The sequence below is a fragment of the Crocodylus siamensis genome, chromosome 14, assembly GCF_052110815.1.
Source record: "Crocodylus siamensis isolate JL-2025a chromosome 14, ASM5211081v1, whole genome shotgun sequence".
Lineage (NCBI taxonomy): Eukaryota > Metazoa > Chordata > Crocodylia > Crocodylidae > Crocodylus > Crocodylus siamensis.
The window spans coordinates 15,597,463-15,623,478 of NC_143408.1; the positions used below are offsets into that span (position 1 = coordinate 15,597,463).

Sequence of the window (26,016 nt, forward strand, 5' to 3'; positions counted from 1 at the left end):
AAGTCCAACTCCCTGCCATGGCAGGAAAGGAAGCTGGGGTGAAATGACCCTGGCTAGGTGACTGTCTAGTCTCCTTTTGAAGACCCCCAGGGTAGGAGCGAGCACCACTTCCCTTGGAAGTTGGTTCCAGACCCTAGCCGCCCTAACAGTGAAGTGGCGCCTCCTGATGTCTAGCCTGAATCTACCCTCTGCCGGCTTGTGACCATTTTTTCTTGTCACTCCTGGTAGTACTCGGGGGAACAGGGACTCCCCCAGTGCCTGCTGGTCCCCTCTGACTAGTTTGTAACAGGCAGCTAGATCCCCCCTCAGCCTTCTCTTGTGGAGGCTGAACAGTGTCAGGTCCCATAGCCGCTCCTCATAGGGCCTGCCCTGCTGCCCCCGATCATGCGAGTGGCCTCCTCTGGACCCTCTCCATGTTGTCCACATCCCTCCTGAAGTGCAGCGCCCAGAACTGGACATAGTGCTCCAGCTGCGGCCTGACCAGTGCCGCATAGAGGGGGAGTATCACTTCCTTGGACCTGCTCGAGATGCATCTGTGGATGCATGTCAAGGTGCGGTTCACCTTCCTGACTGCATCGCCCCACTGCCGGCCCATGTTCATCTTGGCATCAACGATGACTCCAAGATCCATTTCTGCCTCTGCACTAACAAGAAGGGAGTTCCCCAGCCTGTAGGTATAGGGCTGGTTCTTCCTCCCCAGGTGCAGCACCTTGCACTTGTCTGTGTTGAATCCCATCCTGTTCTCATCCGCCCACCCCTGTAACATGTCTAGGTCCAATTGCAGCCTATTCCTCCTTTCTAGTGTGCCCACATCTTAGTGTCATCAGCAAATTTGAACAGGGTGCTTTTTATCCCCTCGTCCAAGTCACTGACGAAGATGTTGAACAGTGCGGGCCCGAGGACTGAGCCCTGGGGGACCCCACTGCCCACATCCCTCCAGGTCGAATAAGACCCATCCACCACCACCCTCTGGGTGCGGCCCTCCAGCCAGTTGGTGACCCATTTGACTCTGTAGGTGTCAACACCACACCCCCCCAGTTTCTTAATGAGAAGAGGGTGAGAGACAGTGTCAAAGGCCTTCCGAAAGTCCAGGAAGACTACATCCACTGCTACCTCTGCGTCTAAGGTTTTGGTGACCTGGTCGTAGAAGGCCACCAGGTTGGTCTGACAGGACCTGCCGCTAATGAACCCGTGTTGGTTGCCCCTAAGCATAATCTCCCCTGCTGACCCCTTGTGGACATGGGCCAGGATAATTCTCTCAAACAGCTTACCCAGGATCGAGGTAAGACTAACTGGCCTATAGTTTCCCAGGTCCTCTTTCCTCCATTTTTTGCAAATGGGAGCTGTTTTCTCTTTCTAAACACCATCTATGTCATCCAGTTCTGGGGTACAGACCACTGAATCACTGCAGTTTGCTTTCCCTAAGGATTTTCTCTAGCTGTAGTAGTAGTATCCAACATCTTTTGCAGTTGCTTGGGAGACACTTTGTGATAGCCAGTCATTTCTTCAAAAGCACACTGGCTGCCTCTCCCTCTGTGATGGGAGGAGACAAGATTGGATACTTCTGGTGTGGAGCGCACCCACAGGAATTGCAGACTTCTTAGCTTGCTTTCGTTCCCCGAGGGATTTGGTAGTTTCCCTTCCAGAAGCAAGAAAAAGCAAGGGAGCTGCCTTCCGTAACCTTGCTCCCTGCTAGAAATGATTGTTGTGGGGCATGCCTGGGTAGAAGCAACTTCCTGCTGCTTCCCTCAAAGGCTTTGCAGGTCAAGTTAGATGCAAGAGAGTGATGTAACATGAGAGGATGGGGGCTCTGAGGACAAATGCTCAGGAGATAATGAGCTTATCTTTGCATACACATTGTGTTTTCACTTGTTTATGGAGCTAGAATTTGGAACTGGTGACTGGGGCCAGGGTCAAACACGGGTTGGTGCTGGCAGACAGGCTAGAAGGAGGAAGTCACAAGATAGGAATCTGATAGTGCGTGAGGCCACCTTGCTCAGGCAGGCCTGGGAGGATGTTCCAGTCTTAGCCAGAAATAGAATTGAAGTTTTAAGCAGTGTCCACAAGAGAAGGCTCTAGGTCTCGGTCAAGAATGAGCTGAAAACTCCTGAAGCTGCTGTGAAAACTGTCACAGAGGAAAGTGCTGGAGAGATGTCTGTGTACAAAAAGATCGGAGAAGCAGGAGAGAGACAGAGGCAGAAAGAAATTCAAAATGATGTCTGTCTTGCAGATCAAGTGCAGGGGGGCCCACTTGGCTTCAGGAGCCCTCCCAAAGCTCCACTGGCATTAAAACAGCACTTCCAGGGATAGAAAATACCTCTCCAGATATTTCCCGTGTGAAGGAGGCCAGTGGGATTTGGCGGCAGTGCCCTGTTGAAAGCCCTGTATTCTCTGCTCACTTTTGCCAAGATGTTTTGGCTAGGAGATGGCTGTTGAAGCTGCTGAAGGCTGTTTATCTGCAGCTCTCTGTGATGGTTGGCTTTCCTAAGAGTAGAAAGGGGGAAGAAGAGGAAGAAACATGACCAGCTATCATCCCTAAGATGAAACACAAAGTGGTCATTGTGGGAGACTCCCTCCTGAGAGGGACAGAGGGAGCGATCTGTTGCTCCGACCCCTTAGCCCAGGAGATCTGCTGCCTCCCAGGAGCCCATATCCGGGATGTGGCTGAGAGGATCGCAAAACTTAACCAGCCCTCCAACCACTACCCTTTGCTCCTTATCCACATGGGCACAAATGACATGGCTCCGAGCAATCCTAGCCAGGTCATGAGTGGCTATAGGGCTCTGGGAGCAAGTCTCAGGGGTTTGGGGGCACAGGTGGTTTGTCCTCAGTCCTTCCCGTTACAGGTCACGAACAGAGGAGAGAGATATGAATTGAGGCAGTAAACAGAAGACTGTGGCACTGGTGCCAACATGAAGGCTTCAGCTTCTACAACCACAGTCCGCTCTTTGGAGAGAAAGACAGTGGTCTGTTGGGAAGAGATGGCCTCCACCTCACTCCACAGGGGAAGAAGCTCTCCTTGGCCAGAATGGCCGACCTGCTCGACTGGGCTTTAAACTAAGCTCACCAGGGGATGGGCAGACAACCACCAGAGTACACTCACCAAGCATCTATTGCAAAACCAGCAGGTTAGGATGCCCAAGGGAACCCACTACTACCCCAGCCCAGGAACAGAGCTTCTCCATGAGTACAAGGAAGCCTAGGGCCCCCAATGGCACACTTACTGCCTGTACACTAATGCTAGGAGTTTGAGGAATAAACAGGAAGAACTGGTCCTTCTGCTAAACAAAAACGACTATCATCTCATAGGGATTCCAGAGACCTGCTGGGATTCCTCCTATGAATGGACACTGGTATAAATGGCTATAAGCTGTACAGGAGAGATTGTGCTGAAAAAAGGGCCGGGGTGTAGCTGTCTGTGTGAAGGAGAGCTACGTGTCCCTACAAGCTGAGATTGGCACCGGAGGAGGACGACTGGAGACCCTTTGGGTTAGAATACAAGGGGAATATAGTGAAAGGGATACAATGGTAGGAGTCTACTACAGAGCTCCAAACCAGGAACAAGTGCTTGCCCAAGAATTCACCAGGGAACTGGCCAGGGCTGCACACTCTCGGTGCATGGTTGTCATGGGAGACTTCAACTACCCAGACATCTCATGGAATGAGCACTTGGCCAAATCCGATCAGTCACAAAGCTGCCTTACGTGTGTGGATGACTTCTACTTGTCTCAAGATTCAAAGGGAAATTCGGTGACAGTGACCACGAGTTGATCACTTTCACCATCCATTGCAAAGCTGGCAAGTCAGCCAGCAATGCAGTAATCCTTGACTTTAGGAAAGCTGACTTTCATAAGCTCAGGAGGCTCGTTCTTGAGACCATGATTGCACAGGGAAGGAAGTTCAGGATGACCCGTTGCTCCTTAAGTAAATGATTCTAGAAGCACAAGGGGAGTCCATTCCAACCCATAGGAAAGGTGGTAAAAGGGCTCAACAACCCCTTTGGCTGAACAGGAAACTTATGGACCTCCTACATCTAAAAAGAGAGGCATATAAAGGATAGAGGACATGAAACACCACTAAGGAGGAGTATACTGCACTGGTCTGCACCTGCAGGGAGTGAACTAGAAAAGCCAAGGCTGCAACTGAACTCCATCTGGCTACATGAATCAAAGACATACATGGGGAGTCGAAAGAAAAACAAGGGCAACACTTGGACCGCTGCTAAACCAACTGGGGCAGCTAACTACTGACACCCAGGAAAAAGTCAATCTGCTTAATGATTAATTTGAATTAGTTTTTCACCAGCTCAAAGGGACCACCCTGCCTTATGACCAGGGTGAGGATGAATATATGCCCACCATTGTTGTGGATCTTGTGAGGGAACATTTTGAGAGGCCGGATCCCCATAAATCAGATGGTTCGATAGGTTGCACCTAAGAGTGCTAAAGAAACTGACAGACATCATAGCGCAGCCGTTGGCAAGGATATTCGAGAACTCGTGGCGCTCAGGCTAAGTACCTGCAGATTGGAAGAGGGCCGATGTGGTGCCCATTTGCAAGATAGGGAGGAAAAAAGACCCAGGAAACTATAAGCCAGTCAGTTTGACCTCAATCCCTCGGAAGATTTTGGAAAAAAATATCAAGAAAACCATTCTTGACAGGCTAAAAAAGGCAGCATTCTGAGGCATAGCCAGCATGGGCTTGTTGCAGGTAGGTCTTGCCTGACCAATCTCATTTCCTTCTACGACCAGGTGATGCATCACCTGGACAAAAGAGAAGAGGTTGATGTCATATATTTGGACTTTTAAAAAAAGCCTTTGACCAGGTGTCCCATGATGTTCTTATGGAAAAATTGGGCAACCGTGGTCTTGACTACTCCACAGTCTGATGGCTGGGGAACTAGCTCTGATGTCGGACCCAGAGCGTGGTAGTTGATGGAACCCAATCTACATGGCACTTGGTGATTAGTGACGTCCCCCAAGGCTCTCTTCTCAGATCTGTGCTCTTTAATGTCTTCATAAATGATCTGGACACTGGTGTCAGAAGTGGACTGTACAAGTTTGCTGATGACACCAAACTTTGGGGAAGAGCATCCGCACTTGAGGATAAGCTGGTGATCCAGGCCAACCTCGTTAGGCTTGCAAGGTGGGTGGATGAAAACCTGATGGCATTCAACATGGAGAAATGCAAGGTGCTCCACCTCGGGAATAAAAACCCACATTGTGCTTTGGCTCCCTTATATGATGCAGGGAGAAGGGCTGGAGGCAGAGGGGGATGGGAGGGAGATGGTGCCCTGAACAAGGAAGTTATTTACTTTCCCTGATGGAGAAGAGCAAAATCAGACTCTCAGGCTTGTCGGAGTCAGTGGATTTCAGGCTCCTAGCAGAGCATCCCTGCATGCATCATGTCAAGGCAGCAGCCCTTCACTCCAATGTCAGCAGATCCCACCTGCATCTGCCAGTAAAGCCAGGCTGTGGCTGAGCTGGAATAGGTATTGCTTTCAGCCCTGAGGCCTGGTACAGGGACTTTTTCATTGCACCAGTTGCCAAAGGTTGTCACTTTCCCTTTTGCCTTCTCCATCATGCTACATTAGAAACGGCTATTGCTCTCTTTCCATGAGTCTCGCTGAAGTTCAAAATACTTCTCCCTGGTAGGGTTTCAGCAGGTTTCCTTGCCTGTATGGCTCCTAGAGATGCCAGTAGTTTTTAAACCCTGAACAACTTCTTGTAAGGGCTGTATTGTCAAAAGACCTCAGCTCCCATTTAGACACTTGTGGACTTTTCTACACTGGCAAGCTCCATTGGGTGATGTGCAGGAATGGGGTTGAACAAGCACCTATTACTGCAATCACAGGTGTTCCAGTTACGGTTACATTGGTAACAGCTATCTGGCAACACTGCCATGTGTCTGCTGAGGCTATTGCTACACTGTTGCTGTTTGGGCAGATAGCCCAGGGTTCATAGCACTTTGTTTAGAATACAGTGGGCCTGGGCATTTTTCTTGTGGGTCTAAGGTACTTTGGAAGCAAAAGGAATTGCAGGAGGAGAGTTCAGATGCAATTTCCGTGCTGAACCTTGCATCTCACCTGGTGACAGCTCCATCTCCAGTCTGTTCTGCCTGCATGCATGAGGCTTTACAGAATCTGGCTTGTTTATCTCTTGGCAAGGCAACAAAGGCAGCCCCTAGCATACTTAAAAGGCTGCAGCATGATGCCTCCTGTATCCTCCAGTTGAGTCTCAGCTGTATAGGGGTATTTCTCTGTGAATATGCCTTAATTGATCATTGCAGCTAGTTTGTACTCCAGACCTCTTAAGAAATTCAGCTCTATCTGCTAAAATGAAATGAGCAGCACTTTCTTTTTCCTCCACTCTCCCTTCCAACTGTGTGCCAAGATGAATATACCAGTTCCCATTCTGGGTTAGTTAGCATAACATCTGCTCCTGGGATTTATGAATGATGTACACCAGGGGTGTCAAACGCACCTGGTCCCATGGGCTGGATGAGTAGCATGGAATTGGTCTGCAGGCTGGATCAGGCCCATGCCCCCCTGTGCCCCACCCGTATGCATAATCCAGTGCACACGCCCCCTGCCTAGGCCAGTCCAGGACGCTGATCCCAATGATTGCTGCAGGTGACACAGTCTGAGACGCAGCCTCAGCAAGTGCCATGGGTGGCTCACATCGCAGGCACTGTGCACAGGGCCAGCCCAGCTCAGGATATGGGTCAGTGGGGAAGCACCAGGGGCCAGGTTATGGGTCTCTGCAGTCCATATGTTTGACAGCCCTGATGTACACTGTGTAATACATAGGCTGCTGGTCCATTGCTCTTACAGTAGCACACAAATATCTAATGACTAACAGCCCTGTAAGGAGCTGTTCACCTACACCCTGAGTCACTTTAGTAATGTGCACAAAGCGAGCTGAAGTCTGATATCCATTGACCACGCTTTGGTTATCTTCATTTCTTCCACTTTATTGTGTTTTACAATGCCAACTGGAGGATGCTTCTGGAAAGCCATAGTGTGAAGAGGACCTGCCAACCTGGTGTGGTCAGTACCAGGCTCTTCCTGTACTGGGTACTATTTTGGTGCAGTTTCTTGGCAACCTACTATTGGCATTATTATCAACAATTTTTGCAGAACCTTTAAGATGCCTCCTCCCTCCCCCCCCCCCCACACACTTGCACTATATGTTGTACAAACACATTGTGTCATTGAACTGGAAAATCTTAAATGTAGTGATGTGTAGTTAGACAAGCATATAGCACAAAGAACGGAGAGGGAACTTGTGGCAATAGCTAGATACTACAGCTGTTCTGGAGATCTGGCTGCCTAATCCAGGAGCTCATGTGGGAGCTGGGCTTTTTTTTAAATTTGACTATTGATGGGTATTTACACATCAGGAAGATGCTATAATAACCTTTTTCTGCCCACTGGGAAACCTCCTGATGAAATAGGTTGTTGCCTATGAAAGCCTGTACCTCTCTGAACCAGTTAGTCTCTAAGGTGCCACCCTGCTTTGCCTTCTCCCTGACTTCTTACTAACATGGCTAACCACCTTTCTTCTCATTGGTATTTGGTCAACCTGATTGATACTCTTTTGCTCATCTCTAAGGTTTTTATACCTTCTGAAGTTTCAGAGTGCTTTAAAAAATTTAAACATCCTATTGGGTATCGTCAGCATTTTAAAGGGGCGACAGAGGCACAGCTGAGGCAAGGTAATGGTCCAAGATTGTATAGTGAACCAGTGGCATTCAGCAAGTAGAACCATCCGTGTGCCCTGTCTCTGTCCTCCACGCTGATCAAGAGGTCATGCTGCTTCCAGGAATGGATTTTTTAAAAAGCCTGTCTTCCTGCATCTTCCCTAGGGTCTTTCCTCTTCAGTCCCTCAGGGAGACCTTGTCTTTTGTAAGGGCTTTTTTTGTTGGTTTATTTTTCAGATTCTCCATGTTTCTTCCCAGCTGGAAATTTGAGAAGCTGAAGTTGCTGGACTTTATCTGCCCTGTTAGTGCCTTGCTGTAAAGTCTTTTGCTCCTGCTTTGTCCCGTCCCCCCCCACCTTCTCTCAGACCGAAATTCACCATCCTCAGAACATACTCTGGGATTTTATTATGGCTCTTTAACTTGGTGATTATTTTATTGGTCATGTGATTCTTGAAGGCAGACAAGACTTAAATCTGTTACTCAGTTGCCACCTTGCAAAGTGCTGAGCCAGTGTGCCAGGGTTGGAGGTTTTGGTGCCCAAATGAAGAAATTGTCTAATGAATATAAATGGTCTGTCTCATAGATTTCATAGACATTTGGGCTGGAAGGGACCCTGGAGGATCATCGAGTCCAGCCCTCTGCCCCAGGGGCAGGAAGTCAGCAGGGATCATAGGATCCCAGCAAGATAAGCACCCAAATGTGTCTTGAAGGCATTCACAGTGGGTGCTTGAACCATCTCCAGCGACAGTCTGTTCCAAACCTTGGGGGCTCGGACAGTAAAGAAGTTCTTTCTTATGTCCAGCCTGAATCAGTCACGGCAGAGTTTGTGACCGTTCAATCTTGTCATCCCTTGGGGCGCTCTGGTGAACAGACATTCCCCCAGATCCTGATGGAGCACCCTGATAAATTTATAGGTGGCCACCAGATTGCCCCTGAGCCTGCTCTTTTCCAGGCTGAAGAGTCCCATGGTGCTCAGCCTCTCATCATAAGGTCTGTTTTCCTGACATCTGATCATGCACGTGGCTCTCCTCTGGACTCTCTCAAGCTTTTCCACATCCTTTTTGAATTGTGGAGCCCAAAACTGGATGCAGTACTCCAGCTGCAGCCTCACCAAGGCCGAGTACAAGGGGAGAATGACGTCCCGGGATTTGCTTGAGAAGCATCTATGGATGCAAGCCAGCGTTTTGGTCGCTTTACTAGCTGCAGCATCATACTGAAGGCTCATGTTCATCTTGTGGTCAGTTATGACCCCTAAGTCCCTTTCATTCATAGTGCTAATCAGCGTAGCACTGCCAAGCCTATAAGGATGCTGCAGGTTTTTCCTCCCAAGGCGGAGAACCTTGCATTTTTCGGTGTTAAACACCATCAGGTTCTTGTCCGCTCATTTCCTGAGCCTGTCAAGATCCACCTGGATCACCTGCCTTTCCTCAGGTATGGATGCTGTACCCCAGAGTTTGGTGTCCTTGGCAAACTTGGCCAATCTGCTTCTAACACCAATGTCCACATCACTGATGAAGATGTTAAATAGTAAAGGCCCTAGGACAGAGCCTTGAACGACCCCACTGGTCACCACACACCAAGATGATTGGCTCCCATCGATCACCACCCTCTGGTTCCTACCACGGAGCCAATTCCCCAGCCAGCAGATCATGGTGAGGTCGAGGCCGCAGTTAGCCAGTTTAGCCAAGAGGTGATCGTGGGATACCAGATCGAAGGCTTTTTTAAAGTCAAGATATACAATGTCGATGTCTTCTCCCATGTCCAGGTGATAAGTCACCTGGTCATAAAAGGAAATGAGATTGGTCAGGCAAGACCTACCTGCAACAAACCCATGCTGGCTATCCCTCAGGATATTGCCTTCAGCTAGTCTGTTAAGGCTGGCCTCTTTGATAATCTTTTCCAAGATCTTCCCCAGGATAGAGGTCAGGCTGATGGGCCTGCGGTTTGCCGGATCTACTTTCCTCCCTTTCTTGAAGATAGGCAATGCATTGGCCCTCTTCCAGTCATCGGGCACTTCACCAGAGCGCCAAGAGTTCTCAAAGATCTGTGCCAGGGGCTGAGCTGTGATGCTGAAGGTATCCAGCCTGTCAAGGTGTTCCTTCATGAGGTTGGCTTCAATGGAGGGCAAGGTCCCTTACCTGGACCTCCCTGACCCATGGGACTGGTGAAAAATTGACGCAAAGTACCCATTTAGCAAGTTCGCTTTTTCCTGGGCATCAGTTGTCAGTTGCTCCATCTGGTTTAGCAGGGGTCCAATGTTGCCCTTGCTTTTCCTCCAGCTCCCTACATATCTAAAAGAGGACTTCTTATTTTCCTTGATGTTTGTAGCTAGTTGGAGTTCTATCACAGCCTTGGCTTTCCTGATTTGCTCTCTGCAAGTCCGGACCAGAGCAGAGTATTCCTCCTTGAAGGAGGTTCCCGTCCTCCATCCTTTGTAGGTCTTCCTTTTAAGACATAGGAGGTCCGCCAGTTCCCTGGAGAGCCAAGGGGGCTGCTGTGCCCTTTTGCTGCCTTTCCTCTGAGATGGGATGGACTTTGCTTGCACGTCCAGGATTGCTCCCTTGAGGAGCAACCGCTTGTCCTGAACTCCCCTCACCACTCACCTTACCTCACCTCACCCTTCTGTGGTTGGATTCCTCCCACCCATACTACTTGACCATGCCATCCCATTCAGAATGAAGCCAAATCATGAAAACCCATTTTTATACAAAGCATAAACATGCAGCATCCAAAACAAATTAGAGTCTGCAACACAAGGTCAGCATGTGCTGCCTGCAGTAGGAAATGGAAATGCCTGAGGTTTTCTTCTTAATCACAATCCTAACCCTCCCTCATCCCCAATCCTTGCATTTTCTCTGACATTTGAAGGAGGAGGAAATCACTAGATAAGTCACAAAAATGAACTACTACTGCTTGCTTCCTAGGTGAGTCTGGATGGCAGCAGAGCTGTGGCCAGCTTAGAGTAGATTGGTGCCTTACTTGCAACATTGCCTCTTTTCTACCACAGTCAAACTCAGATAGGTGGGTGTAGGGGAGAGCTCTCTGCTGTCTGTAGTTCTTTCCCAGATGCTGTCTTCAGGAAGACAGTGAGTAGTAAATGTGCCTACAGATTTAGCTGTTTTGGAACTTTAATAAATACATTTTGCATTGGGATACAAATGGTTAAGGACTTCCTGGACTTCCAGAATTGTTTTGGCTTTGAAGTCCATAATTAAAATGGGAGTAGTGGACTCTAAGTAGAGGTATATTAATGGGTCTATTTAATGGAACAGCCCCCTTTGTCCCTCCTCCCACACAGGCACCAGGGACCATAAAATGTTTATGGAAAGTCGGAGTAATGTTTTGACTCCAGGGATGCAGGCAGTTTTGGTGTCAGATCCTTTCAGTGTTGATCTGCATCCGAACAGCAGCTGTTCTACATTCAAGCCAAGCATATGCGGTGCTCTTGGGTTCTCTCGCTGCCTTCGTGTGTATTTAGAGCAGTTTCTGGGTAAGATGGAATAACCACTGACATCTCAGTTGCAATTTACGCTTTTGATGTAAAGATCAGTGGCTCCAGAGACTGAACCTGTATCTGTGCGGAAGGAGTGACCTCAAAAGATTGGAGGATTGGGTCAAAAAGAATCTCATGAGGTTCAACAGTGACAAGTTCAAAGTCCTGTCATGCACCACTACAGGCTGGGGGCTGTAGTGGAACAATCCCATGCGCGGGGACAGGCTGGGGGTGACTGGCTGGGCAGAAGCTCTGCAGAAAAGGACCTGGGGGGGTTACAGTGACAATAAGCTGAATATGAGCCAGCAGTGTGCCCTTGTTGCCAAGAAGTCTAACGGCATACTGGGCTGCACTGGTACATGTATTGCCAGTAGGTCAAGGGAAGTGATTATTCCCCTCTATTCAGCACTGGTGAGGCCACATCTGCAGTGCTGTGTTCAGTTTTGAGCACCCCACTACCAAAAGGATGTGGACAAATTGGAGAGAGTCAGCAGAGGGTGACAAAAATGGTGAGAGGGCAGGGAGGACACAGTTTATGAGGAAAGACTGGGGGAACTGGGCTTATTTAGTCTAGAAAAGAGGAGACTGAGAGTGTATTTAATAGCAGCCTTCGACTACCTGAAGTGGGGTTCAGAAGGAGATGGAGCTGGACTGTTTTCAGTGATGGCAGATGATAGAACAAGGAGCAACAGTCTCAAGTTGCAGCAAGGGAAGTTTAGGTTAGATTCAGGTCTCTAGCCCACTGAGCTCTCTGAAGCTGCCATGGAGGTGCCAAGTATACTGTTGTGGTCACCCCTGAATTTGGAGCAGCACTGAGACCACCCACCAAAGAGGCAGAGACCACTGGACAGACATATCAGAGTACAGTTCCAAATTAGGGCCCAGTTCTACCAGAGGAGCAGCTCATTTTCCCTTGAAATGAAATGAAATCTTGAATTCTGCATCTTCTCATAGGAATGCCTGAGCATTACTCCAGGTCCTGCTTTAAGCTAAGCACTACTAAAACCCACTCTGGCTTAGTTTTCTAAATGGTTCCTGAACTTGAAGGTGAAAGAAACTCATTGCAAGTCACTAAAATTTTCCTACACACCTTCCCCAGCCATCTATTGATTTGCTCACAGAGGAGGTTGGGGCATTTCTCAGTGAATGTGAAATTGCTTTAGAATGACAGAAGTAGTAACAACTCCCAGGACCACCACTTAGGTTTTCTTTCTCTAATTTAAAGTCTGTTCACTGATTTCTGGTTTACTTTTTTTTAAGCCAGTTGTAAGCTCATGTCTGGGGTGAATATGAAATCCAGATTCCACTGCTGGGCCATAGGGAGGTCTGTTGAACAGTAAGCAGAGAGCAAAGGGGCTCTCATTAACCGAACGAGAGGGCCTGCAGAACTGCTGGTACAGTCAGAGTCTTAAGGTGACTATTTAGGAGCCACTGACCCAGCAAGAACATCGGCTGGTTCTGCAGTATGGCAGCCCATGTCAGAACTGCTCAAAACGTCCGTCTCTTCAGGAGTGTAGCCTGGCTATGCTTACATTAGGAGGGTCAAAGCTGCAACGTAAGTGGTAAACCTTGTCCAGCAGTCTGTGCTTTCCCCCTTTAGTCGAATTTCTGGCATTTGAGCCCCTACCTTTCTTTTGTTCCCGTTGGAGGAGGTCTGGGTTCGTAGGGGGAGGGTGATGTGTGGGGAATATGCACTGTCAGCTTGTCCTGCTGCTGTGCTCCTAGATTCATAGTTTGTAAGGCCAGAAGGGACCTCGGAAGTTCATCGGTTCCAGCCCCCTGCACCCAGCAGGAAAGATAACCGGGGGTCAGGTGATCCCAGCAAGGTGACTGTCCAGTCTCCTCCTGAAGATTTCCAGGGTAGGTGACTGCAGCACCTCTGGAGGGAGCTTATTCCACAGTCTGGACATCCTGACTATGAAGAAGTTTTTCCTAATGTTGAGCCTGAATCGGTCTTCCAGGAGTTCGTGGCCATTACTCCCACTTTTCCCCTTGGGTGCCCTGGTGAACAGTTGTTCACCGAGCCCTTGATGTCCTCCCCTAGTGTAATGGTAAACTGCTACCAGGTCCCCTCTCAGCTTTCTTTTCTTCAGGCTGAAGAGTCCCAGATCCCTCAGCCTTTCCTTGTATGGCTTGCCTTTTAAGACTGATCATACAGGTGGTCGACTTTGGACTCTCTCAAGCTTGTCCATGTCCTTGTTAAAGCATGGTGCCCAGAACTGGATGCAGTACTCTAGCTGTGGTCTCACCAGTGCTGAGTAGAGAATTAGTGAGCCATGCTAATTAAAAGTGCCCAGTCGTCACGCGTACCAGCGTCCCCATGCTGAAAAAATGGGAGCAGGGCACTTTGAACTTTAGTCAACGTTCAATGAGCTTTAGTTCAAAGTGCCCTGCTGCCATTTTGCTGTGTAGGAATGCTCTTGCACGTGACACTAGAGTCTGCTGGAGCGTGCTAATTTTCTCATTCCAGCAGACTCGATCTGCTTGCGTCTGAGTAGGCTCCCTCCATGTGTATAGGAGCCCTAAGTGGTGGCCTTGTGGCTGATGGGACCAGGCATTGGGAGGTGAAGGGTCCCCCCCCAAAGCTAGTGGAATGCAAGGGCTCCCCCCAGCTCTGCAATCCCAGCAGGGCCTCTGCTCTTTCTGTGGATGCCTCGACTCCCAGTGCTGTGTGCAGCTGAGCATTAGCCTAGTCTGAACAGCGCCAGGTGAGAGACTTAAGCAGTAGCCCTGAACACAGCTGGATAGAGCCGGGGATGGCAACAAAGGGCTGAGTGGAAATGGGAGCTTGGCTTCAGGTTTGGACTCGGGAGGCAGCAGAGCAGCCACCCAGGTGGGGAGTAGCTGAGGCCCTGGGCCATGGGGAGGGAGAGAGCAGGCCCGGCATGGCTACGCGGGGCACATCAGGTGGAAAGTGCTGGGTGGGAGCTGCACAATGGGGGCCATGCTAGAGACTCTGTGCAGTCTGGGCGACTGGGAGCAGCAGTTCTGCAAATGCAGCTAGTTGCCACTGAGCTCCTGTCCTGAAGTGCCTGACACAGGGTCCTGCCCTGCAGACCGTCGGGCACCAATGCTCCCTCCAGGTGCTGGGACAGGCCAGCAGGAGCAGCCACCTTGGTGCTGGAGCTGGAGCTCAAAAGCTAGCAGTTGCCTGTTTCTTGGTGGACATATCTAGCACTGTCAGGTGTCCTGACCTGGGCTGGGTGGGACCAAGGGTCTCTCCATGGGCCATACAAAATCCCTTCATAAGCCATATTTTGCCCACCCTGCTGTAATCACATTCTGCTACTGTAACCTCTCTCCACCCCATCTCTTGCACAACTGGTCTTTTCACCTCCAGGGTTTCCTATGTGTGTTTTTACTAGGAAACACCCAAGCTCAGTCTATCTTGAAGGAAAAATGAGCTTGTACAGGCCATCAGCTGGGTGTGTATCCATGTCTTTTGGGACTTGGCTTTGTTTTCCTTTTGGCACATCTGTTTTTTGTTCAGCATCTTTGTATTTATCCTTCTAATTGGTGACCATTTGAGAGCTGTTCCCTTGGAGACAGACCAGGCTGTTGCTGTCAGAGCTGCTGGAAAGCAAGTGTGAAAAAAATACTTTCACTGGCATGTTCCATTCCACCCTTAACCGGAATCATTCCTTCTGATATTTTATCAGCTGATTACTTTTAGCATCTGCAGCTGCATGAGCCTTTCTTGCTGCAAAGAAGCAATATGAGCTCTAGGGTATGAAGTTTTCCTTTGATTTTTATGCAAATTCACCTACTTCTTTAGAGGTAACTTCTGAAATCTATTAGCATGATGCTGATTAAAAGTGAGAAACAATTTATCAGTGACAGAGGGAGGTAACTTTGATTTAATCTCTGATTATAACACAGAAAACATGTTTATTTCCAGAGATAAAAACCACAGTGATATACCCTGCCACAGAGAAACACCTTCAGAAATATCTGCGCCAAGAAGTGCATCTCATCCGTGAGACTGGGGAAGATTACAAGAACATTACGCTGCCCTTTATCCAGTCCCAGAGCTTCAGCATCCAGGTATGGTTACTCATCCTTAATGCATCTCAGTCTCTTCTAGAGCAGGAGTTTCAAGCATGCAGCCTATAGAGCAGTGTCCCCTGGCCTGTGTAACTCCTGGAGGGCTTGGGATTTCAGTGGCAGCCAGTATTAACCCCTTCTGTTCCCCGAGCCAGTGCAGCAGCAAAGGTAACTGCCTGGGTTAATGCCACCATTGTTCCACCCTGCTGCCAAAATCTCAGGTATGGATCCCCACTGAGGACTTTCATTAGCAGTGAGGTAAGCAGCAATGTTAACGCCTGCAGTACCGTGAGCCAACACAGCCTCTCAAGCATCTGTGGGTGTTAATGCAGCTGTTGTTTCCCCCCATGGCCAGAGGTGCATCCTGGCTGGGCCCACAAGGAGTGCTCTAGTCCCGATACTGCATGTGGGACCAGATGAATTTGACACCCCTGATCTACATTTCACTGTTCCATCTGGACTGAGAGGTAAAAAGAGCCTTTTTTGACAGTGGCCTAGCACTCTAAGCTTTGTGTTGTGTGAAACTGGCTGTTGCATTTGAACAGACTTGGAGCAACTGGCTTTAACAGAGGAAGAAATTTGGTACTCACAGAAGTTTGAAGTGCAGGTTTCTGCTCATGAGCTCTTCAAAGATTGGAAAATCCTACCAGTCCAAACAAAAACATAAGTAGGGTGTTCTTGCTCTGGTAGTTGTCCCTGATTTGAAGAGAGAGAGGTAGATCGCCTTGTTATTCTAAAGTCAGACAGATGGCAGTGTAGGGTTGCACTTTAGATTAGCTAAAAAGGTGCAAATCTACCCTGCCTTCTGTCTAATGAAATTTATGTATATGCACAGCCCCTCTCCCAACAACCTCTCTTCTTTCTTGCCATGTTCCTAGCTGTGCTGAAAGGATCATGTAGAGTTGTTTAAAACTGTGCAGTTACAGTGAGATTAAGTTAATGTTACAGCTGTTCCATCATGTTTGTCCAGCCAACCAGAAAACAAAAGATTGTTAACCAAGAAATCTATATGAAGCTCTGGATTTTCAGGAGCTTTAGGTACAGAAGCAGGGCTCTGGCACTCTGCCATCTTCCTCACCTTGTACTGATTATTCATGGGGAGTTCTCTCATATCAGATGGCCGTCATCAAAAGTTTAAATCCAAGTGTTCTCAGCTTCAGTAAATTGACTTATCTGCCTCTGTGCACTTCCTCCCACTCTTCCTGACTTAGTTGTTTCCTGGTTCTTGTCCTGCATCTCTAATCACTCCCGCTTATTGTTTTTTGTGTTTTCCATATCTCTCGCTTCGGCCCCTTCCTCTTTTTCCTCCGTACCTTCTTCTTGAGCAGCCTTGTTTGCAAACATCAATTCAGTGATAGTTTGTGCATGATGGGCCAGGGACCCAGGTCCCCTGTATGCACGAGGGTAGCACAGGCAGCAGTGCAGGTTGTGCCCCTCGCTGCTGCCCCATCCTGCAAGGGTCCTGCAAGTGTGGCTAGGGCAGCGTGGAGCTCAGAGGCAGGCAGCTTTCATGCACCTCCCCACTCTGCCCTGCCACACCGGGTTTCACATGCTGCTCTGCAGAAGTGGCAGGGAGGGCAGCATGATGGGGAACATCACCAGTACTTGCTGCCTCCCCGGGGGCCAGAGCCGGGCATGTTTGCTGAGCATGGCACACAAGGCCATTTGCAGCCTCACGGCTGCAGCTGACCCAGGCTCTGGGGTAGCTGCTGCCAGTCATGGTGCCTGCTTGCAGCCCCCCAGCCACCAGTTAGAAGCAGTCTGGGTTCCTGGCTAGCAGCAGCTGCCTAGAGCCCAGGCTGGCGGTATCGTGCTGAGCAAACTGGCCTTATGTGCCATATTCGGCAGACATGCCAGGGGTTGCTGACCCCTGATTTTAGAACCTCACACTCAGGTTATGTGTAATTTCTGATTCTTCCTGCTTAAGATTAAGGAATAGCTTTTGTCATCCATGCAGACAGATAGAAATCCTTGGTGAGACTTCCTCCTTTTGCATCTCAGTTATAGAGCACCCTCCTCTCAGGTGCTGACAAAGCCAGTCTCTTGCCCAAGTCTCTATCCATCCAAAATGCTGCTGTAATATCAATTTTCTTTAGTCATTGCCTTTGCCCTGTCATCCCTTCCTTTGCCTTTATCCACCGGCTTTCCCCTTCTCCATCATACCAAATACAAACACCTTGCCTTGGCTTCCAAAGCCATTTCCCAGCCTGTCCCCATCTATCTATTGCTTCTTATCGCTCAAGACAAACTCATGTCTTTGCCAGTAATACCAGCCTTCATTGTCTGTTCAGTGAATTTTCAAACAAGGTTTTCATGCCTTCTCCCATGCTGCCCTTCAGACATGGCAGGGGCTCTTTGGAAACATATGAAGGGCCATTTTGTTGTCCTCTTCCAAGTCCCTCATTAAGTCTTCCTTTCCTGGGGTGCCTCCCAAAAATACTTCACTGCTAGTCATGCTAATCAGTTATGTCTTATTGGTACCCCCATTTGTCTGTATTTACCTGTTACTTGTCTTCTACTCAGCTTGCAGGCCCTTTGGGGTAGAAATAGTCCATGTTCAAAGTTTGTATGGTTTGTAGTATGATTGGGGTCTTAATCCATGACTGGAACAGAGTGAACTACCGTACAGATAAGTTCTCTGCAGTTTGTTGCCAGAATCTTTTAGATGAGCCCATAAGCAGCACCTGCAAGCTCTGGCTGGATTCTGTGACCTTGCAAAGCTTTCATTATGAAAATCTGGGCTTGCTGTAATGACTTATCCAGGTCTCTGCACAGATTCCTGTTGGACAGCTTGCCCCATACAGTGTTGCTGTTGCCCTCCACACCGCGTGGGAGAGGGGCTGTTGCAGGCTAGTGGTATAATTTCTGTAAAGTTTTTTCAACCCTTCGGCAAGAAAGATGTGATACAATTATGATTCCTCTCATTCCTAAATTGCTTCAGTTTCTAATTTGCAATTTGAATATTCCATATGGAAAACTGTCCTGGACTGGGATTTAGTCAGTCACTAAAGAAGATGAATGCTGTCCTGATTGTCCATAAACCCTCTGCTTTGGATGGTTTTGGTTTTGCCAAAATTGTATTAGACTTCTTTTGCCAGGGGGAGTAGATTTGTCTCCTTTCTTATGTGCCAGCTGACTGAACAACTCCACTCATTGTCATATTTCCCCACTTTGCAGGGTAGGGAATATTTCTCTTGTCTGTTGGGACCAAGTCTTGCACAAAAGGAGGAGCAAAATTATTCAGAAAATATACTGCTGTCTCAATAGTTCAGTTAATGTTTCCATAGATTGGTACACAGCACATTAGAAATGATAATTATTGACGTGGCTAATCTGTACACCAGCTGTTATAAAAATTAAAACTGGCGTACAATTCAAACGGTTCCCAGCCCTCTTCACTGTTGTTTGCTACAGTTCCATGTGCTCTGTTTCATGGTGTTGCCTCTGGACCCTGATAAGGGTGGTTCCTGTGGGTCCCTAATAAGGGTGGTGCATGTTCTGCCATGTGACTGGAGCTGAGGCTTTCCTGAGGCAGTTAGAAATAACATGCATTTCTTGAAGGTGCTTCTGCCCCATTGCAATATCAGAGGTCTAGTACTGATGTACTTATTACTCAGAGCAGCCAAGGGCATTTGCCTCCACTTATCTGCTACCCAAGGCAGTGCTGAAGCAGTTAAGGATAGAGTTTGCTGTTTGTTTTTCTGATTGCTCAACATGTTTTCTGCATCTAGTGATGGAGGCCACTTTGCAGGCTGCAGTCTGCTTTCAATTACTCCCCACACTTGTATCCTTTTATTTGCTCCATTTTTTGTTGCTCTCCTGCCAGCAGTCAGGCTTCAGCACCAATAACATACAAGAGGCATTTATTAGCTGTGAAAAAGCAAAAATAGTATTTGCTCTAGAAAATGACAGCAGCCTACTCAAACATTTTTTCCATGTCTTTGCTCTGAAGACTATAGGGCTCGTGGTCTTGGCAGCTTCCTCTGCAAGTTACTAGAATAGCCCTCTCTATGTATTTCAGTATGCACCTCTGCGTGGCCTGCTAGAATTTGTAGTCATCCACCTAGGAAAGCATATTAACAAAGGCCATCAGAGGTGTCTGTTTTGGATAAGCTAGGAGACATCCACCAGCAAAGTCTTCTGATATACCCGACCCCTCTGAGCTTTTGATGTTCTAGTCCCTCTTTCTCTGTTTCCTCTTCTTGAAATCAGTAGAGCAGAAGGGAGGGAAGGGTGAAGAAAACCTTAATGTCCATCTTGCAAAGGACACCCTGTTCTCTACCTCGGTCTCCATCCTTTCAGACAGAAGGTTCTTTAATTTAAAAGCATGTAGGATTCCCTTGTTGTAGAAGGTAGGGTAGATTTGCAACTTACAGACTAACCAAAATATATAGCTAAATAGATGCATCTGTACAGATATATTTATTAGATATACACACACCTTGCCTTCTACGTGACTTCAGACTAATACAGCTAAGTACAGTTCCTTTCTAGGTCAGGTGGAACCAGCCTGGTTCCAAATATGGTAGGACATTGACTGGGAGGAAATATTTGCATTTTCAAAGTGATAGAAACAAGTCTTGAAATGAGACAGAGAAATGGGACAGACGGTAAAGCACCTTCTACTTGAAGTTAATCGCCAGAGTCTCCCAGGAAATATTTGCAGCAACTTATTTGAAACCTAAGCCAGTGGTATTCCTAAAATTGAGGCCTTTAAATTCTTTGGGATGTCATCTTGGACATCAGTGATGGGGAACTGATCTAGCTTCCCTTGACAGCTTAGAAACCCTCTAGGTTTCTAAGTAAAAGGCTCCAAATATAACAAAATCCTTTGCTCTTCATCTGAGGCTCTGGGAGATTTATAAGCTTGAACCCAGGAAGCTTTACCAGGAGAACATAGTGTAGTGGTTTTAAAAAGTTACCTTAGAAAGCCCCCCAGCAAGCAGGCAGCACTCTATCCATCATCCTCAGTTCTGCAATGCACGTGAGCAGTACCTAGCTTGCTCTAAAGGCAGTGTGGCTTGACACTTACAGTGGGAAGGGCCCAGTATCTGAAGGCCAATGTCTTCTGTCATACTGATTTATCAGCAGTGAAAGGGCTTGATCTAACAGGTCTGTCTCACCATTGCATCAGAGTACTGTAGGCAGGTGGCGGAGTGATTGAAAGAGCATAGTGCAGCAGCAGGATAGGACTGGCTCGCCACTGCTCTAACCTACAGGGTGACTGTTAGAACTGGTGACTGGGGGTTGTTGAGATTACTGGCTTCTGTAGTCAGGTCTGCCATTGACTTGCTGTGGTTAAAGCAGGTTGGAGGGTCCAGACTAGAGTGCTTTGCATATGTGGTGCTGACTTCTCAGTTCCTCCTTTTATAAAGTGCAGGCAGTGCCTTGATTTCTGCTTAGAAGATTGCTGAGGGTTTAAGCTGTGAACATAATGCACGCTCTTATTCACAGTATATGCAAGGTGCCTTACCTGTCTACGAAGGTGGGATAATCTACCTCACATTTACTGCTAGGGAAGAGCAGGTACCTAGGTCTTAGTTGCAGAGCCAGCTGTAAAGTTACTCTCTGCCTTGCCTAGAGATAACCTCTTCATGTGCCCATGCCCTACCAGGTGGTCTGTAATCCTGTCTGAAAGGCATTTTAAGACATAGGTTATCATCTCTTCTGGTATCTGAGATGTGTCCTTGGGAAATAAAAAAAAGACATGGGTGCTCTGACAGCTGTGGAGCAACATTTTGCAAATACACTCAGAATATTCTGACTGTGGAATTAACCCCCTGGCTTATTGAGGTGCAGTTTGCCTGCCAGAGCTCAGGCAGGTGCCATCTGTCTCCACATGCTAAATTTCCTGTGACTGCTGAGTGGTAGTTAACTGTTAGTCCAAAGTTAGGCAGAAGGCAGGGCAGGGTGGCACCTTAGAAACTAACTGATTCAGAGAGATATGAGCTTTCCTAGGCAACAACCACTTCATCAGATGCTGACAGAGTTGTCAGATGCTGTTGCCTATGAAAGCTCATGCCTCTAAGGTGCCATCCTGCCATGCACTCTGCGTGTAGCTTTAGAAGGCCTAAAACAGTGGTGGGCCCCTGTGTCTTCACCTGTGTCAGCTCCCAAGAGTAGAGTCCCATTGTGTGCAAGTGTCCCGTGCTGTGATGAGCCCAGTGTCCCAGTTTCCATCCATTTAAAGCTCCTGGGCCCAGTGTCCATCCATTTAAAGCTCTTTTTCCATGTTAAGTTTTATGAAGGGTATCAAGTCACCCAGAGGAAGTGTCCAAGTGCCAGACTGCAAAGGTCCTTAAAGTGGAATTAATGGGAATGGATGCAGCATAAAACATTGATCACAGGTTCCCTATGTTAAAGGAGTCTGTTCTTCCCCGCGAAACTAGCCCTACTTATCGCATGGCTGCTTCACATGAAGGGAGACAGAATGGGTTACAACTGTTTGATTGAGTCTGTGAACAAACTTGTTTAAAGCTAGGGCTTATGCACTTTGGCTGGTTGGAGATGTTTAAAACAAACAAACCCAAAACGCTCTTTACTGGAAGAAGCAGCGTATTACTTCAGCCTGGCTCTGGAGCATCTGTAAAGATCAGTTGCTTCAGCAGGGCTTTTTGACACTTTTAGGTAAAGCTGATTTAATCAACTATTAGATAAAAGCACCAACAAACCCCTGCTAAAGCACCAGATCTGTCAGGTGAACTGGGTTGAAGTAGCGTGCTGCCTGTTCTGGGCACGTGCGTCAGTGCAATAACATGCCGAGTTTAATATAAAACACTGTTGTGGAGGGGTATGCCTGCAAGCACCCTTGATTGTTTTTAACCTGGTTATCAGATAACTTTGGATAGCTAGACTGGCAAGAGCCAGCCATGTTGTACCATGTGATATGTTTCCTGGTGACTGGCACTCTTGTTAATAGTGATTTATGTTGAGGTGTGCTCAAGTTATATTCATATTTATATAGTCCCACTGTTACAAAGACTGTAGTCAGATTTAATACCTTTGGGGAGCTTGCTACCCAGCCTTATTGAACAGCCACGTTTCAGCAGTGTCTGTTTCACAGGACAGATGGGTCCTGCCAGGGATAATTCTTTATGGATTCTGTTACACCTGAATGTAGCAACTGCTGTACTGGATTAGACCATCTAACTTCAATATCCCATCTCCAGCTGCGGCCAATACTTAGCACATCAAAGGAAAGAAAAATTCTCTCTTAATTCAGCCAGCCAATTGTGCAGTGCTATAAATGGGGTCAGGAAGGTATTTTTCACCTGTGATGATCACGATACTCTGGAGCATAATATTTGATTATTTTACAGATAATTGACTGCAAATGTTGCCGACCATAAAATAATTTAGCTCTTTATAAATCCAAGTATAGTTCCTGTATTTTCCACTAGTGGTAGATTGGAAGTAATTGAAGAGGTTAGTGTAAAGGTGCAGTATTTTGGTTTTTTGCTGCTTTTAATGATTGGGTTTTTCTCTTTCAGTGGGTATATAATATCCTGGAGAAGAAGGCTGAGGCTGATCGGATAATCCATGAAAACCCTGATCCTTGCAATGGCTTTGTTCTCATTCCAGATTTTAAATGGAATCAAAAACAGGTTGGTTAGCCACTCACTTGATTCTTTGTCTTAAAAGTGACACCACTTACTTTAAAGTAACACGAAAGAAGTAATATTTTTACGTTAATAACAACTCTTGAGACACTTACAACCAAAAGTTTGAAAAATTGGATTAACCTTTTTCCCCATGAGCACTCAGTTTGGGTACACACCATTAGTAGAAGTGTAACGCTTCTTACAGTTTATTAAGCATGGACACAGCAGATGGACTGGTTGGTTCCAATTTTGTTAGTGACTTACTAGCCAAGTTTATTTTCCAGCTCTCCTACCTTGGTGCTGATACTGCCAGGTCATGTTTAAAACCAGACAAAATTACATGTTTGTCCTGGATGAATTTCTGTTGTTTTAAATTTTTGTAAAACCTCATTTTTGTAAACCTAAAACTTTTAGGCATAAATCAAACACACTGTCCTTTTTAATTGACCCAATTAATTTTCCTTCTCCTTCAAATGTTTAACTGTGCGTCACTTGCCTTAAAGCTGTCTTCATATTATCACCTTGTAGGCAGCTTTACTAGAGTGGCTGCCCTTTTTTCATATCCGGAAGTCCATAGATTTCCATCCGGTCTGTAATACTATATTTAGTAGAGTTTTTTTTAATAGCATTTCCTCCCTCTCCCCCACCCACATACCCAGTTGCTTTATTCGGTACTATTGAGGTGGAAATCACAAGGCTTGCAACCAAGAAAATAGAGATTAAATCCTCAGAGCTCAAAACAGATGCCAAGGATGCAACCCCAGTTTCACTGAAGTCAACAGAGATGGTATTTCACCAGGGGTTTCTGGTCCTCTGAACATTTATCCAGGCAAAAGTGAGGAAAACTTTTCATCTTTCTGCTTGCTAAAGCATTTAGAAGAGAACTGAAAACAACCCATTTGTCTCTTGAGAGCATTTTGAGTTAAAGCTGTAAAATAACCTTGTAACTTTTGGTTAAAGCATGATGCTGCAGTTATTAGAGGTGCACCGATACATTGGTCCGTATCATATTGGCATTGATAAAAGGAAAACGACATTATCAGTAATCGGCTTTTTTTGGCTGATGTAGCCAATAATGTTGCTGATAAATGTCACATACGTGTATGCAGCCGCAGCATGCATGTGGCCAGGAGTGCGGCCAGCAGCCTGCAGAACAGTGTCCGGCTGGTAAGTCTGTTGGGGGAAGGGATGTGGGGGGGCAGATCAAGGGAGGGAGTGTGGCTGGGGCAGGGGCAGGTGCTGCACAACTGGCATGGGGCAGGGGACAGAGCCACAGCTCATGCGGGGCAGGGGTGGGGGTGGCTTCTACAGCTGCAAGCATCCTAGGGGCGGCATGGGGGGCACATGCCTTCCGGATCTGCGTGGACTGAGGGCGAGCTGTTGCTGCATACTTGGGGCTGGTGTCTGCACTGAACTCTTCTCAGTGAAGGGGCTTGCCTGGGCCTAGGCTATGCTCAGGCAGGTGGCGATGCTGGGAGTGAGGGCTACAGCAAATTTTGGGGTTGTTGTAGTCCTCCCATAGCCCCCCCCTCCCAGCACTGTTGCCACCTGCCCCAAGCCCAGCCATGGCCCAACCCACCCTCCAGGAAGAGGCTGGCTCAGCCTCTGGCCCCAGCCCACAGCAGGAAGTCTGCCCTTGCCCCATGCACAGATCCAGGGGGCACATACCCCCCATGACTCCCCCGAGAGTGCATGCAGTGGTGAAAGCTGCCCCCCATGCCCCTCTGGATGAACTGCAGCTCTGTCCCATAGTCTGCCCCAGCTGTGCAGCACCTGCCCCTGCCCCAGCCCCACTCTCTCCCTTATGGTGGCCTTGATCTGCACCCCCATGCCCCTCCCCTCCTTCCCCCCAACAGATTTACCAGCTGCACATTGCTCTCCAAGCTGCCAGGCTGCATATCGGCAGTCGGATCAGTATCGGACGATATGGCTGGTTAATAATCAGCCATCCATATTGGCCCAAAAAATCTTTATCGGTGCACCCCTAGCAGTTATGGGTGTCATGAAAACCTGCTCCTAGCTTTGCCACTGAATTTCTGTGAAGCCTTGGGTGAATCGCCCCTACTCTTTCTCTATTTTCTTCATATGTAAGCTGAGGATAAAGATGAACAAATATCACTGCAAAATGCTTTCATGTTAACATTTTTTGATGAAGAATGTTTTGTGGGAAGGTTGGAAAACTCAGCTACTAGCTCTAAAACTGTGTTGCGTGATTCCAGTAGCACCGGAGATGGAAGAGCTAGAACCAAGCCTATGGGAGCTTTGCTATTCCACCCTAAGTCCTGGCAGATGTTATTGCTGCTCTCTTCCCAGGGCTCTACTGCCTTTGGAAAATAATCTTTTAAAAACACATTCTTTCTTCAGCCCCCTGCTCTTTCATGATGCTAAGGAGGGAAGGAGTCGTTAGAAAGCTCAGGGCTGGCTCTATGGTACCCTTTCTGCATGGCAGCCCACATGTTTGGAAATTGGTAATGGGCAGCTCCAGAGATGTAAAAACCAGTCAGTACTGCTTTCCTAATGAGTTGTTAAGGCTACACAGAGACTAAAGACCCTTAGAACCGATCTTCTAGATGGCGATTGTTCAGGATTTATGGTCCTTTACATCCCAAGCTGGTTCTCCTTGGCAGGCTGCTTGTGTGAGAAGGCCTCAGAAAGGGCATACACATCTATCCTTGGCTCCGTAGTTATCAGTGGCCATTGAGGTTGACATCTTTATCTTGCCACTCCCTGGCTTCCTCAAGGTTCCCCTCCCTTGGGCTCTCTTCCCAGCTGCTCAGCTTATTATGATAGCCTGTATTTTAGGGTCAGCTCTGAGAGTGCTCACACCTTGCTACAGCCTTTTTCCTGGCTTGCGGTGGAGCTTTTCCTTCTCCCTCGCAAGCGCAGACTTGCCGCTGGACAGCTTGGCCCATTTCACTGTCTGCCTCCGAGTGTCATGGTGGCCAGGGTTACCATACGTCTGGGATTTTCCCAGATGTGTCCTCTTTTTTGCTCCCCTGTCCAGTCCTGGCAGGTTTTTAAAATGCAAGCAAATGTCCTGTTTTTTTGCTTTGCCTCTGCTTTCCCAGGCACTAGCAGCTTGGTTGCTTGGGACTGGGAGGAGCAGGCAAGGTGACTGGATGTCGGGGGTCATGTGCTCTGCACATGGGCCAGCGAGCTGCAGGGGCAGGCGGCTGTG

General features: G+C 47.8%; 1 protein-coding gene across 1 annotated transcript in view; it reads left to right on the forward strand.

The window, feature by feature from the left end:
- Nucleotides 1-26,016, forward strand: part of DCPS (decapping enzyme, scavenger) — a 71,119-nt gene that overhangs the window by 33,631 nt on the left and 11,472 nt on the right. Inside the window, exons 3-4 of the mRNA XM_090027261.1 lie at nucleotides 15,092-15,237; nucleotides 22,728-22,841. Of these exons, the coding sequence (XP_089883387.1) occupies nucleotides 15,092-15,237; nucleotides 22,728-22,841 (260 nt within the window). The remainder of the gene's footprint in view (nucleotides 1-15,091; nucleotides 15,238-22,727; nucleotides 22,842-26,016) is intronic.